General features: G+C 42.0%; 1 protein-coding gene across 1 annotated transcript in view; it reads left to right on the top strand.

Moving 5' to 3' along the window:
• Positions 1-15,768, top strand: part of zfpm1 (zinc finger protein, FOG family member 1) — a 106,677-nt gene that overhangs the window by 83,505 nt on the left and 7,404 nt on the right. The window contains exons 5-8 of the mRNA XM_085280858.1: positions 13,681-13,783; positions 13,941-14,189; positions 15,188-15,421; positions 15,508-15,750. Of these exons, the coding sequence (XP_085136984.1) occupies positions 13,681-13,783; positions 13,941-14,189; positions 15,188-15,421; positions 15,508-15,750 (829 nt within the window). The remainder of the gene's footprint in view (positions 1-13,680; positions 13,784-13,940; positions 14,190-15,187; positions 15,422-15,507; positions 15,751-15,768) is intronic.

Raw genomic sequence — 15,768 nt, 5'->3', positions numbered from 1 at the left:
TTCTCCTCGTTTTTCCTTTTTCTTTTTTTTGTGTATGTGTGTTGACTCTGAATCGGTTTGTTTACATCCTGATTCTGATCTTTTGCAGTTTATCTGGACTCATCAACAGTGTTTCTCAGCCTCTGTGTTTCTTTCTCTCCTCCGCCCATCAAATTAGAATGTTAATTAAAATGGTGCTCCTTCAGAAGATGACAAATCGATGATTACGGTGAGTGTTGAGACACCTTCTGTGATGCCCCCCAGAAGAACGTGAGACATAAGTGGCGTTCCTAAAACAGAGGCAGAGTGCAACAACAATAATATTTAGCATTAAAGACACAGGAAAAAATGTTTTTTAAACGTCTCCCTTTACCTGCATTTTAAAGTATTCATATATCGAATCCCTGTGCTATCTTGCAGTAAAATGTTTAAATATTTGAGATAACTCATCCCGCACCCTGAGGCATACACAAAAATGAAGTCAAATGTGATATGAAGCCATGCTTATCTTTGTTGGCTCGTGGCTTGTAGTAGCTAGCTGAGAAATATCATGGATGGGAAGTCTGTGTTTGAATATCATTTGGCAAAACCCTTGTTTACATTGCTAAAAGTGCATGGTTACCATTTCATTTATTTCTCCTTCATCCTCCAACTCCAGCTCAAGGACACCGTTGAAGGAGGTGTGGGCGGATTCCACAATGGCAGAGCCCAAAGATCGCCAGTAGTGGTCATGGCCGAATCGCATCACCTTGGTGTTGTTTTGTTGGATTTTAAAGTATTGCACTGCACTCTCTTTGCGGTTTAATGAACCAACAACAGCAGCAGCTGGTCACACAAGCTTAAATGGCTGGATGTGTTTTCCCCGACTATTTGCTGCACTTTGTTGGCAGAATACGGTGCTAAATCCAAAACCTCTTTACGATTGCTTTGGTCGCTAACAGATAAGTCGCAGAAGTTTTAGCAACCAAAGCAATTACAAGAAGGTTTTTTTGGAGCACTATCTTTGCAAGCACTTTTACCCAGTAACAGCCAACAACCTACAGTAACAACTCACTAAGCAGTCACTAGTGACCATAGGTTGCCATGGGACCTCTGACTGGTATCTTGGCCAGTGTAATCAAAAGCTATTGCAATCATACAAAGAAAAGCTGCTGGCATGGTGACCCTTTGCTGCTGGCTTTGTCCACGTTATGTTAGCTTTCCCACAAACAACCATTTCAAATATCGAATATCACTGGCGGACCTTATCAACCCAAAAAAACTTTTAGCTAGCGGTAGCTGCTACTTTCAGGCTGTCATACCTTCTATCACAAGTTAAACTGCCTCTTGCTTAGCTTTGTATTCAGCTAATTTCATTTTGGTAAGGACTGCAAGTAGTAACTGCACGTCAAACGGAAAACACAACAAACTTAACAACACACGTATCGTTGCCTTCTCAAAGGTAGTGCTAATCCCTGCTTGAGATCAGTGTGGTTGCCTAGATATTCCCTATTCCCTAATTGATTCTGTCACGTCTGACTGAGTCCCTCTAGAAATAATCCTTCCACTCGAAAATGCATCGCAGCACAAACGGCTAAGCATGCTCTAAGTCGAGCATAGCATCAGTTCAGCCAGGCGACAAAGTTAAGCTCAGCTGTAATTCCTGCAGATCAGTTGATATTCTTCTACACATCCAATTGCCAATTCTCATGTATCATATACTATCATATTTTTATTTAAGTTGCTGCAAGCCACTCTGCAACCCACCTCCCACCTTTTAATGTTGCATCTTAATTATTGTCATCTGTTGTGAATAATGTGTGAAAGGATGAGAAGGTTTCACAACTCTAGATATAAATTCCTGCTCTTCTGACTACAGTGGTCCTGACTGAGCTGACATTATACTGTAGCTTTAAATATGTCAACAACTAGAGCTTTTAAGGGGGGGTAAAACCCTTGAGTGATAGACGTTATGGCTGAAAATGTTGACCATCATGGCATTAAGGGGAACCAGCATCCATCTGACTGAATCAGCGTGCTCAGTATTGGCTACATTTACCCTCACCTGTCATATGATTTCCCCACATCGTGACAGTAGCTGTCTGATTGTCAGTCTGGCTCTGACAGAAGAGTCTATCACCCCAGGAGAGAGGAAAAAACTCCCTCAAAAAAGATAAAATAGACCGATACTGATAGAGTTGGCCCAGAGAGAAGGAACAAAGGATGGCCGAACAGAAAGGAGGGAAACAAAACATTAGGAACAAAGAGAAATATGAGAGAAGTGGAAGAGAGGTGAGAAAACCGTGGAAGACGAGGGTTAAACAAGAAGGAGGGAGGATGTGTTCATCACTCAGTGGCAGTGACTGGCTGGTATCTGCATCTCGCTGTCATCTGCACCGGCTTTTGCAGGGTGGAGGAGGATGGAAAAAGGAGGAGGAGGAGGTGGTGGTGGCGTAGGAGAGGAGAGAAGAGGAGAGGGAAAACCTCTATCCTGTCTATCTCTGAGCCTCATCTCCTGCAGTTCAGGAGCCCGCTTTCCAAGAGTGCCTCATTTTCAAATCTCTTATCTCAGCCCCCGTTTTAAGTATCGCAGTTTTATATTTTTACATGTCATTTGCATGCAGCTCATCAAACCAGACTCCCTCTATTTTTTCCTCATTCCTTCTCTTCTCTGAGGTGTGCGGCGATACATGCGGCTGTGTAGGAGCACCCCTGCTAAAGGGAATAAGCTTTCACTAGCTGCCACCTAGCCTTGGCTGTATACTGTACTGACAGCATTTATCCTGTGTGTGCAGAATACACAGCATTAAAAAGAAAAAAGTATCTTGTGTCTCTGTTGAATGTTAGGGAAATGCTTTGCTCGAGTACAGCGGAGGTAAAGTGTGTGCATGTGTGTTTGTATGCGAGAGGCGGATGAGAGTAGGTTTCTGATTTTATCTGCCTTCCTTTTCTTCTTTGTATTTTTGGAGGATTCACACAGTGACCTCTTTGTTTGGGACAGTGAGTACACCCCTCCAACTCTCTGGATTGCAAAAGAAACTATTTCCTGTGGCCGAGAGATAGAACGAGAGACGGACTGAGAAAAGAGGGAGAGATAGGACGGTGGAAGGAGGGGCAGGCAGATGGACGGACGGACGGAAGTGTAGGAATGAGAGAGGAGAGGAGAGGAAAAAGAATCGGAGATTAAGAAAGAAAGAGGTGCATAAAAGGAAGGAGGCGGTGCAGGAGAGACAGTGAAAGTGGAGAAGGGAGGAAGAGAGTGAATTGGGATGATTGAATGAATGATTCTGTGAGGGGAGTGAATGAACGGCCATGGTTGAAAAGGTCAGGAAAGGAGCAGAGCAGCTTATTAAATTCCCACAAACTGTTTGAAGCATTTAATGTAGGAGAGGATTTTGCAGCTTTTTTTGAGTATGTTGTGATCTGCTCAAAGGCCTCTAATATGCCCATTACACTTCAACAGTCCAAAACCCAAAGAAATTCATACTTTACAGTGATATCTAGGGCCTGAAAAGGAGTTATTGTGCACATGTGAGAAGCCTAGTGCCGACGATTACACAGGATCATTTCTGCTCATTCCCAGGCCCATGTCCTTTATTCTTGAGCTCTATTATAGGACTTTTGCATGATTCACACTTCAGTGGAGCTTTTTGTAACCGCTCAGTTCATTCTGTTTGTTAAACAAGCTGTTTTAGCTCCTCCCCCTTTAATGCCACCCTCTCCTTTAGCCAGGTTCTTCTGATTGGCTTTAAGGGGCAAATAAATACAACAGGAAGTGTATTTCACAGCACTGGTTTCCATAAAATAACTGCTATTACTAATTTCTATATAACATAGCTGTTTGACATAGCTTCTATGTCAAAAACCAAAGTTGCACAAGGGAAAAACATAACAAATTTATTGGAACCATGTGGAATAAACTTGCAGTCCTGTCGCCTTTGGTGTGTTGCTTTGAAGGTGGTGAGTTTGGTGTGTCCAGACAGTGGTAAAACAGCAGTAATATGGACTCTGCTATCAGTTTGCAGTTGAATGAAGTCAAGCTGGTGACTACATGCACCAAAAATAAATTGGTGAAAATACAAATCTAATGCTATCAGGTAGCAGATCTGTTGCTATCTACATTCAACAGAAATTCCAATTAGCTACTTACATTATGAGCGCAGCCAGAACCCCGTAGAAGTGAAACAGTGTGTTTATATGAATCTTCCAGTCGGTCTGAGTGTTTGCGGTTAGTCTGAGTCGTCCTGTGATTGCTTGGGGAGAGGTTTCCCACCACTGAGTGATCTGTGCATTATAACGGTAGTATAACCCTGTTATATAGCACTTACCTGCACAATCTCATACGCACACACACACACACACACACACACACACACACACACAAACCTTCATATACATCAAGTTACTTTTTGCACAAAGCTCAGTCTTTTGCACAACCTTCTGTCCTTGTTGCACTTTTCTATTGCACTGTTGTGTCTGTATCGTTCTGCTCTGTCTTTGTGTTGTTTAGTTTTTTTGCATTTTGTGCAGTTTTTGCACACTTGCACTTTCTGTAGTCCTGTGTTGATTGTCTGTTATATGTCATTTGTAGCACCAGGGTCTTGGAGGAACGTTCTCATATTTCACTGTGTACTGTACCACTGCACATGGTTGAAATGACAAAAAAGCCACTTGACTTGACTCTGGGCGACCAGTTGGTTGTCGCGACGACTTGCAATCGAGTCGGTGTAAGTGGAAAAAGTCCATGCAGTCACCGGGCAGTTACAAGTCTTTTGTTCTTGTCTCTTTTTTACCTTAGTGTGACTCAAGCATCACTTCCATCTCTAAACTCAGGTTTTCTTTTCCTGAGTTGAAACTATTAGAAAACTTTGTTCTGTTTGCATTAAGTACAGCAAGAAAATTGGTGCATGTTTCCTGGCCTGGAATCATGAATTTTCTCTCTTCCTCATTTACAGACTGTCATAAATACTAGAAAAGGTCCATTTTTGTTATGTTTTGTTTTCCACGCTCAATAAAACAAAGACATTTTCCCATCTTTTATCTAAAGAAGCCGTTTTAGTGTGGAATAATCTGGGTAATCTGGGTTCTGTTAAGAACACGGATCTGTGTCTATCATTATTGACTTGTTTTACATTTAATAACCATCCCGCGGTCACGTTCCATCTGTTTTACAGCAATGTAAACTATATTAGACGACGTGAAACAGTATCCAGCATTGAGACATAGATGTGCTTGATGTACCAGAGGTTATTTGCATATACAAACATACTTATTCCCCAGTGGTAGCAGTAAAACTGTGGCAGTTGACAGCTGCGCAGAGAAATCTTAATCTGCTCATCTACAGGCTGCTGGTGGAGGTGCTGAGATGAGGGCGGCTCTTAGTCTTTTTCTTCTGCTTTAATTGACATCCACATAGACCACGAGGCGATGTGACATGGGGTCAGGTGTTGGGGATAGTTCTGGGAAAGTTGCTGTTACCATGATGATGATCATCATCATCATCATCGTCGGTGGTGTTTGGGTCTGCAGAGAGAGAGAGAGAGAGAGGTTGAGCAAGGAGCCATTCTGATACTGAATGAGGGAGTGGAGGAAGAAAATGAAGAAATGAAATCAGCCCAGCATCATTTGCATTCAAGTTTTATCAGCATAGGAGGAGGGCGTTTTTGGACCTGATAAGAAGAGGGCGTCGCAGGCTGCGCTGGAGGTGGCGGGCAGGGGAGGGGGGGTGAGAGAGAGAGAGAGAGAGAGAGGTGTGTGAATGGATGTTATATGTGCAATGACTTTGGCAGAAAAAAAAAGTGGTTGGAGAGCTCAGTCAGTGTGTGCTTGCACTGACACACATGAATGTTACAGAAGCTGTAGTGGAGACACAGTATTGGGGGTGGGAATGGTGTGCGCGGGGGGGTGGGGGGTTAATATCAGACCAAATAATTAGATTCGCTATCGTCGCGGCGGCAGCAGTGCGGGAATCAGGCAGATTAAAGCCGGGCTCGGGGCTGGTTAATATTCATGAAGGGACCAGGGTCCGGGCGAGGGGCTTAGACTGCAGCTCAAAGACTCTCCTCCGGCTGATGGGGCTTAAGGCAGCGCTCTCAACCAAGATGGAGCTCTGCCGCGGAGGCCTGACATCCCACTGATAGATGGAGGGCTGCGTGGATAGTTTAGGTGACGGGAAAGAAAGAAGAAAGACGGCGAGGAGTTTTTGCACTCGATACACCGACATCCGTGTGGATCTCCTGATCTTCATTTGATCGTGCTGCTTTCATGAAACAATGGCTCGTCTCTGAGTTCTCTTCTTTTTTCGTTTTCCTTTACAGACACTGTTCATACCAGCACATTTGCACGTATCATTATCTGAAAACCCTCACCTTCTATTCTGGGCTCTTTCTGTAAATAGGAAACACTCATAGTACATTTCCATGTTCTATGCTACATACGGACTGTGTCTCAGTTAGCTGCAAGGTGGTGTCAATGCCAATGTTTCAGCATTCAAACTTACCCGTCTGAAGGCCCTTGCTTTGCTAACCAAGTAAAAGCAGGGAGGTGATGCGGCCATGAAACAATGGCTGTTTCTAAGATTCTTATGTTTGTGCTATTTTCATTATCCACCTTTAGATAATAGTGTTTGGCTGCTCTGAAAACTTGAGAAGGTTGACTCTTTGTTGGTGCAGACGTTCCAGAGGCGAACGTTGGCCGTTTGAGTCATTGTGATCGGCTTCAGCCCAAGAGAAGTGAAAAGGGCTTTGATAACATCCGGTGGCCTCTCCCTTCTCCTTAACTCACTCGCACATCTCTGGCATCTGCATTCTCTACTGGCCTGGTTAATTACACACACACACACACACACACACACAAAGTGTGATCTGGCCCTCTGCCTCGCTGACTCTCATTATCTCATGTGAAACTGTGTGTGTGTGTGTGACTGTAAAGTGTGTAAAGTAGCGTGTTCTCCTTGTTGCAGTTTGACACAGCAGATTATCTGTTAGCGTTGGTGGTATTAGGTGACGTTGTGATTTACTTCCATGAGCCGAATCATCTACTTTAGCTTTGTCCAAGCAAAAACTAGCAGCATCTGCAGGACAACAATTGATCTCTATCTCCTTTAGATTCAGCTGTGGGCATACCAAGGACAAGCAGGCCGAATGACTGATAGATTTCTAAGTAATCTTGGAGTTTTAACACAGCCCGTGCAGGCGTTTGCATGCTACTGTAGCTCCCGCAGTGTTTCCTGAATTCCAATGAGACCACAGATGTGGGATGTGCTCCTAAATACAAATATTTTTCTTCACTCCTTCAGGTTTCCTGTGTTCACATCTGGAGGCTGGCCAGTTGACCTGTTTTTACACTATGACATAACTTAACAAAACCAAAAACACAGCACAACTAATCATAACTGAACCTGCTTCACATCTGCTAGCTTTGCTACTGCAAACCTGGAACTGCCCCCACATGCCCTCCTGGGATGGTATTAATGACCCACATCAAACAATCGAGCCTTGGTTAGTCTTCGGCTCTTCGGGTCTACAGTGTCCTCCATGCAGCTGGCTTACATGCTGACAGGATTACAAAGAAGTATGGTAGAGAATAGTTTTGAGAATTGCCCCTAGTGTGAGTCATCATGAGGGTGGAAAAGCTGCCACGTCTCACTGGGATGATTTATCTGGTCAGACATCAGATATGAAAATAAATGGAAATTGCATGTGACATTTCACAACATCTATGACGTTAACGTTCAATCAATAACTCCAAAAACAAATATTCTATTATCATGTTTCTTTTGTGCTAGCTTGTTGACGTCGTTGTGGTCGGAGAGGAAACTCCATCGGGGAGAGGCTGAAGTGTTATTAGTTCTGAAATAAGAAGAGAAGGGAGTGCATCACGCTCTTCAATTATTTAATATTTATTTTAGATCTTTAAAGGATGAGCATGTGTGTGTGTGTGTGTGTGTTTTCCATTTTCTTTTGCTATTTGTGCATTTATATGTATAAAATATGCGTGCGTGTGTGTGTGTGTGTGTGTGTGTGTGTGTGTGTGTGTGTGTGTGTGTGTGTGTGTGTGTGTGTGTGTGTGTGTTATTTCCACTTGCGCGCTAGTGAGCTCTCCCCATTGCCCTATCATGGTGAATTCCAAAGCCGTGGCCGTGATGAATTAGTCTGAAGCAAATTAGCAGTACTTACAGCTCAGACGGCTCCAGCATTGGGTTACAAATTAAAACAAAAGCAGCCGTATCTCCACATCAGCGCTAGTCCCCCATGAAATACAATACGCTCTGCCTCAATCTTTAACGTGCAACAGACTGAGAGGCTTCCTTCCTTCTGTCCTTTCCCTCTCTCTTCTCACTGTCTTTCCAACATCCATCTTCTTCAGATATTCCAATGAGCTGTCTGATCATAACACACTGCCCGATGTCTTCAGCTAACAGTGGCAAAACTTCACGTTAGGTATTATTGACCAAACCAGTGTTATAGCTGCTTTATGTAAAGAGAGAGATAAGGGGAAAAAACACTGTGCAAAATGAAATTGCAAATGCGTTTATTTGAAAACTGAGATAAATTGCTGTAAAAAGTTGTGAAAAGAGCAACAAAAGAACGGAAAAATGTTGCAGTGCTTAAAAAATTAGCTGCAGCACCTCATAACTAATAAGGTTAATGAGAAACACGATTAGGTATAAAACCAACGTCCCTGAGAGGCAGGGAGCGATTCACCACTCTTTCAGGTTTCACCAGGGGCCAGTTTCACCAATACAGACCTCGACTGTGGCTGAGGCAAACCAAATGATTACAAGTTTGGCACATGTCTAAATTTAGTCATTGACTATGTTAAGTGGGACAAAGAATTCTGGGTAAATGGAGGCTTTTAAAGAACAAAAATGGCCAACTGGTTTACATAATACCTGCTCAGCAGTGTTTACCCCAGCAGACACAAAAATAGAGATAAGCAAAGAGTGTTGAACGCTTCTGTGGCGTAACGTCTCAATACATACAGCAGAGCTGAAATCTTTTGGCTTCTTTGTGTATACGAGCTTCTGAGAATAGATTCACTCACACGGACAAACAAAGCCAGCTGCCTGTGTGCACGAGCCATTGATTTTTCCCAAGCTTAGTTAACAGCAGTCTAACCTTGTGTAATTTTAACCCAAGTCTTTTATTTTTGCAGTGCAGTCAAACTGATATTAGAGCGTAGTTAAGCCTGGTCTAAAATGTCCTCTGAACAATGAACAGGCAGCAGCTGTTGGAGGAGCTCACGCTAAGCTGCACTGAGGTTGATGATAAGAGGAGAGCAGCTCTGAAATATTTTTGGGAAGGCCTTCACATGAATGCGTAACATCTGAAAGTAATTCCTAAAACAAGCCTGTAATTCTAAAGAAGCAGCGCTCTCTTTTTCCTTTTGTAGTTAAAAGTTTAAATTCTGAATTTTCTGCTTTTAGAGTTTAGTTAAAACAGTTGAAACCTCACGTAAGTGGTTCCTGATTTTTACCTCATATTTGTCCTCTGCGGTTCAGTTGTGGTGAGACATATATAACATCTTTAACACACAAAGTTAAGGTGAAAAAGCCACTGCACGGTGTCTTCTCACCAGAGCATCAGTGTTTATGCGATACAATACAACTTTATTTATATAGCATATTTAAAAACCAACGGTGCTTCACAATAAAACAGCAGCTTAAAACATGAATAATATAAGACCATTAACAAAGTACTGAATATGCTAACAGGTCAGTGTCACAAATTACACAAGAATAAAAGTGAACATCAAATCAAACTTGTTAAAAACACACAGGTTTTAAAGTGATGGTTTGATCTGCACACGCAGGCTTTCTCAAGAATCTCAGTTTGTTTTCTGCTATTTGCATTTCTCCATGTTTCCTCTGAATGTGTCATTATCTTCTTCACTAATCAGTAACAAAGCCGTTTGCTATTCCTACTCATATGTTTCTCCATTAATTTTATTATTATTAATGACATTTTAGTTCACTGGATTAAAAACAAGATTTCAGTATAAAAATAAAATGAGATGATTATAAAACAAACATAAAATATAAAACTACAGTACAGGTTATTCATTTTTTTAACACAGTAATACAAACTGCTGTGGTGATAAATACTACACCTGTCCACAGTTACAAAAATAAACTTAAACAAGCAGAATAATGAGACTAAACTGAATTACATACATAATATAATAAATAGATTTGTGAACTGGTTGAGTAATAATCATACTTTATGTAACCAGCAACAAATAACTTCAATCAAAGATGCACACATTTTAAATGCTGTATAATTAGGAAATCGCTACTTTTTCAATTGCATTACTTGATCAATGTTTAATTAGTTCTTTAATATCTGCAAGATAACTTTGTATTAACTCCTAAAACCTGCATCATACCTGATGGTGAACATCACAGCGCTGCTTTTGTAAGGAGGATTTTATTTGTATTCAAAGTGTTTGGAATTTTTTACAGAAAACTAAAAAATAAATCAATAAAATAAGTAATTACAGCAGTTATGAAACCTGAACATTAACATCGAGCCGCAATGAAAAAGTATTTTCAGGTATTTATTCACTGGTTGCAGGATTAAAAAGCCCAATAATCCTGTGATGTCACAGACCTGCTGCAGACGAGGAGAAACAACTTTTTTCCTCTCACTGGTCCAAACTGGTGATTTGACGTGTTTGTTTATCAGCAGTTTATGACTAATTATATTGATGAATTGAGACTAATGCAGTATATCACACTGAACATTTTCCACTAATAGAACAATTATAGATGATCGTGTGTGCTGTCTGTGGTCAGTGTAGTTCTCTCTAAAGATCATTTTAAGGACTTTTTTATGTGACGGGTTTGTTACAGATGGTGAAGGTCAGATACACGAGCAGTGAGAATCAGCCTCACTCATCTTTTCTTTGGCCAAGTGCATGCAGTGTGTCAGCAGAGCCCGTCACTGGCTTTCCATGAATTTCCTCCTTTTTTTCCTCCCAGAATGAATAATTCTGAATAAGTCTGTATATGAATAATGAATAATTCTGTATAAATAATAAATAATTATATAAATTAATTATTCATTTTATAATAATATAAAATGAATAATTCTTCAGTTTCAAATTTAATGCCACTTTTAATTTGATAAAAAGGGGAACCCTTTCAGAAGGTGCCCAGTGGTCGGGTCATATCTGGAATTTTTTTGCAAACAGAAAATATTTTTAAAAAGGAAACTTACTGAAACATTGAGACAAATCTACAGCGTGTTTGGAGGAAAATCAGACTTAAAAACACCAAAAGTCATGGAAGACGCCAGCGTTGAACGTGACAGGGAAAATAAAGCAGGAAGCTTCTCTGTGCTTCTCTCATCGACTGTAACTGCTCAGTGAGGTCCGTCACGTCCTGTGCTGAGGGAATGCTTCCTCTTGGTGGAGAGTGAACGGTACTGCATCGCTGTGCAGCTCTCACACAGTGAGGACAGTCGGTCACTGCATCAGAGATTTCTTCTCTTCCCCGTGGAGTCGCTGCAGCTGTCACAACCCAGTCAAATCCACCTTTATTATTATTTATCTCTGTTGGTTGTAGAAAGATTATATTTTGAATATTCGTGGTGATGTCTGGAGTATGATACTTAAACAGAAACTCTGATGGAGGAAAGGTGGTGTTGGTGGTGTTTGAGGAATAATGTGCTGGTGCAGAAGTACAGAAGAAAGGCCTCGCTGAGAGTTATCAGTGATGGGACACACACATGTGGTGGGAGTGCTCCCACAGCCACATATAAACAAAGACAGGATTGTACTCAGGACTCGTGTGTGTGTGTGTGTGTGTGTGTGTGTGTGTGTGTGTGTGTGTGTGTGTGTCATACCTCCACACATACAGACAGTGGATGTTGACTCTACACTCTTTGTCCAGTGTATCCACCGTGGATCTTATTATGGCTGCCCTTTGAATAGCTGCCTGTCGACTTCATCAGATCTTTTTTCCTCTTCCTTTTCTTCTCTCCTTTCTCCTGAGGTCCCTCTTCCTCTTTTATTCCTCTTTTTTCTTCATTTTCGGGGTTGCTTTGTTCCGCTTGTGCTCCCTCATTTCCTTCTGGGGCTGTAATCATCCTCTGCTCACTGACGGCCTTTTCATAAACCGGTGTTTACCGCTGGCCGCACACTGGATACTCACGTGTGGCTGTGTCGTCCCAGCTGGCTACAATTAATGCTTTGATTTTGGTGATTATCTGCTGGTAGTTAAAAGAAGAGCGGTAATACTTGAAGAAGACAATAGCAGATGTTTTACTTGATTTGGCGGTGATGTTTAGGCGACAGGTTGAATTTGAGCTTGGGCATGCTTTAAAGGGGTTTTCCCCAGTAACATGTTTATTCATGTTTATCATGAAACAAATTAGATATCTAATCTGGGAGGGGGGGTCACAATGAGTAAACCACGCATCATCACGTGATGACACCAGAGTTTGGATGATCATTTTCAAGCTTTGTGGAAGCCCAGAATTTAAATGTAGCATCATGGAGCAAAAGCTAGTTATGGCTGGGTGGCTGTGGCTCAGGTGGTAGAGCAAGTCAGCTGCTGATTGGAAGGTTGGTGGTTTGATCATTGACTTCCCCAGTCTGCATGTCAAATATCGTTGGGCAAGATGCTAACCCCAAGTTGCCCTCTGATGTGTTCATCGGAGTGTGAATGTAGAGTAGTTTGCACTTGTGTTTAGAAGTGCATGGGTGAATGAGGCGTGTTGTATACAGCGCTTTGAGTACTGTGGGAGAGTAGAAGGGCGCTATATGAGAATCAGTCCAAATTGGGCTACACTTATACAAACACTTTGGTTGTTTTTATGACTTGTAATCTTATGTGCAGCACTTTGTGATTCTGTCTTGAAAGGTGCTATATAAATAAAAATTTATTTATTTATTTTCTCATTTAATGTCAGATTTTAATTTTATGCTTCATGATCTGATTGATAGTCTGATTTTGCAGTGTTTTTTTACACTAAGAATAAATCCAGAGGAAGAGAGAGGTTCTTTGTGATTCCAGCTGATGATAAATATAATAGTAGGATTTTCCTTTTACTATTATATAGTCATAAGTTTGGATATTTTATCCCCCACAATCAAAATACATGAATAAAAGAGCTCATTATGGAGGAAAAAATCTATCGTAGTGCTTAGAACAATAAATTAACTTTTATTTTGAAAATATAAATTCTTCCAATTAACAAAACAGACATCGATCTGTTAATCGGTCAGGAGTCCATATACATATATACAATGATACCGTAATAGATGGAATAAATTTTTTAAAAGAAAGAATTATGAGAATTTAGCCTCCGCTTCAGAACATTTTCCACAACTCACCCAGAAACTGAGCAGAAACTGAGCAGGTCTCTAAAACCGAAATGATCCGATGACCGACTGAGAGAAAATTAACAGTTTTATCTTAAAAACAAAAGTGACTCATAAACACAGCATCTTGGGACTTGTGATGAACCCATTTGGTTACTTTGTTTAACTTCCTAAAATATTCTTGATGCTTCACGTTTGATTTACGCGTTCTGGACCAGCGGTAGGGGTGCACCGACTTGTGTGTTGTCAGTTGCAGCCTTGTGGATCTGCTATGATGCACAATGAGTAATAACAAGAACCCTTTGTTTGTGTTTGTTGTGTGTTGGTTGACAGGCAAGAATAAAAACCTTGGCTGTGATCAGTCTGATCAATGAAAACTGTTCTTTGTGTGTGCAGAACATTCGGATGACCGTCGTGTGTGAAGATCCAGATTGTTGGATTAGTCGCCTCCCTCTGACCTCCGATGCCTCTGCAGCAAACTGCTCTATCTACAGCCAAGGTGACTTTTTTCTAATGCACGACAATAGGATATTTATTTTCTAGCTGCCTTCAAAATCAGAATCTGTGTATCAAACAGCAGAAAGCTGAGATCAAACACAACTGTGCATTTTATGCTGCCAGATTTCCATTTGTTACTCCCTCCTGTTTGTTTTCAGGCGAGGACTTGTTCTGTAAGGTGATGAAAGAGCTTACGGCCGGTGAAAGGCTCGTGGCGTTCGTGTCTCCTGTTCCACTGGGCTCCTCCTCTCCGGTGGCCCAAGGCTCTCCTCCACTGAGCCTTGTCGCCCACAAACAACCTGTGGTGAAGGAGGAGCCGTCGTACCCGGCGGCGCTGCACTCAGAGATCCAGCTCCTCCCGCAGCAAGCTGGCATGGCAGCAATCTTGGCTACTGCTGTTGTCAATAGTGAGTGTTGTATTCAAATCGTATTCACGAAAAGAGCATTTTAAGTAGTTAAAAGTTCAGCCGGCTATTTGCAGAACAATACATATTTTCAATTAATTTCAAATGAGGCAAAAATGTATCAGATATATGCCATGTTAGAACTCGAGACCTCAAGGCTCAGTGTCCTGCAGGTTTTAGATCTCACCCTGGGTCAACACACCTGAATCAATTCGTTTATTACCAGGCCTCTGGAGAACTTCAAACTGGTACCTGCAGCTGTTGTGATTTACTGAAATGTACTTTGTTATATAAATGTAATGTTCTCTTCAGTCACAAGATGGCACTGTAGCGCTTTTAAAACCAGCTGATTAGTTTGTGCCTTCCACTTTAAAGTTTCCCGTTGCTTCTGTGGTGACGTCTGACTGATGGTCAGATAATTCACAATCATCACACACCGGTAGATCTGGTGCCTCTGTGGCAGGAGACTTCTGAAGGCTTCTGTGGTGTGCACACACACCTGCCACTGTATTAGGTACACCTGGGTAGTACCGGGTTGGACCTCCTTTTTCCTTCAGACATGTGTGCAACAATGTGCTGGATTCCCTTTAAACTACAGATGTTTTTGTGGGAAAATCCCACTAAATCAGAGGTTCTGATACTTGAACTTCGGTAGGTTGATGTAACCATGGCTACATGCCTAAATCCATGAGGTTTCTGCCATGTGATTGGCCGACTAGATATTGGTGTGTTGACGAGCAGTTGAACTGGTTTAAATAATGAAGTGAGTAAATTTGGAAATAGTCTATAGTAATTGAAAATGTATACATATCTCAAAACTGTAAACCACAAGTCTGTGAGATTACAATTAGACTACAATTAAAACTTTGTATAACTGTAGCAGGCAAACTTAACCTCATCCTTACTTTTGCTAATTAAACCAGCGCTTTTCAGGTTCTTGAACCAATATTTGTGTCTGTGTTTGACTGACTAGCTGGTGTGTACTTGTTTTTGCTGAACAGAGGACATTTTCCCATGTAAGGACTGTGGGATCTGGTACCGTAGTGAGAGGAACCTGCAGGCCCATCTTATGTACTATTGTGCCAGCCGTCAGAAGCAGCCAGCTGCAGCTTCCTCCCCTCCACAAGACAAACCCAAGGAGTCGTACCCCAATGAACGCATCTGCCCCTTCCCACAGTGCAACAAGAGCTGCCCCAGTGCCAGCTCACTCGAGATTCACATGCGCACACACAGTGGTGAGAGCAGTATTTATATCTATGCATAAAAGACAAAGGGTCAGAGCATCTGGGCCTGACTGTTATCCTTCTCCATCCTTCCACAGGCGAGCGTCCATTTGTCTGTCTCATCTGTCTGTCAGCATTCACCACTAAAGCGAACTGTGAGCGGCACCTTAAGGTCCATACGGACACCCTGAACGGGGTGTGTCACGGCTGCGGCTTCGTCTCCACCACGAGGGACATCCTCTACAGCCATCTGGTCACCAGCCACATGGTTTGCCAGCCTGGATCTCGCAGTGAGGTGTACTCTCCGGGGCCAGGTCTCCCTAAGCTACCCCTGTCCATCGGTAAGTCATTCCGTCATA

This window comes from Mchenga conophoros, linkage group LG7 (genome assembly GCF_057382185.1).
Source record: "Mchenga conophoros isolate Kocher_MC1m ecotype Shallow Benthic linkage group LG7, M_conophoros_male_GT1.1, whole genome shotgun sequence".
Classification (NCBI taxonomy): Eukaryota; Metazoa; Chordata; class Actinopteri; order Cichliformes; family Cichlidae; genus Mchenga; species Mchenga conophoros.
Note: the sequence above shows the minus strand (reverse complement) of the source record. Positions and strands in the feature narration are given on the sequence as shown.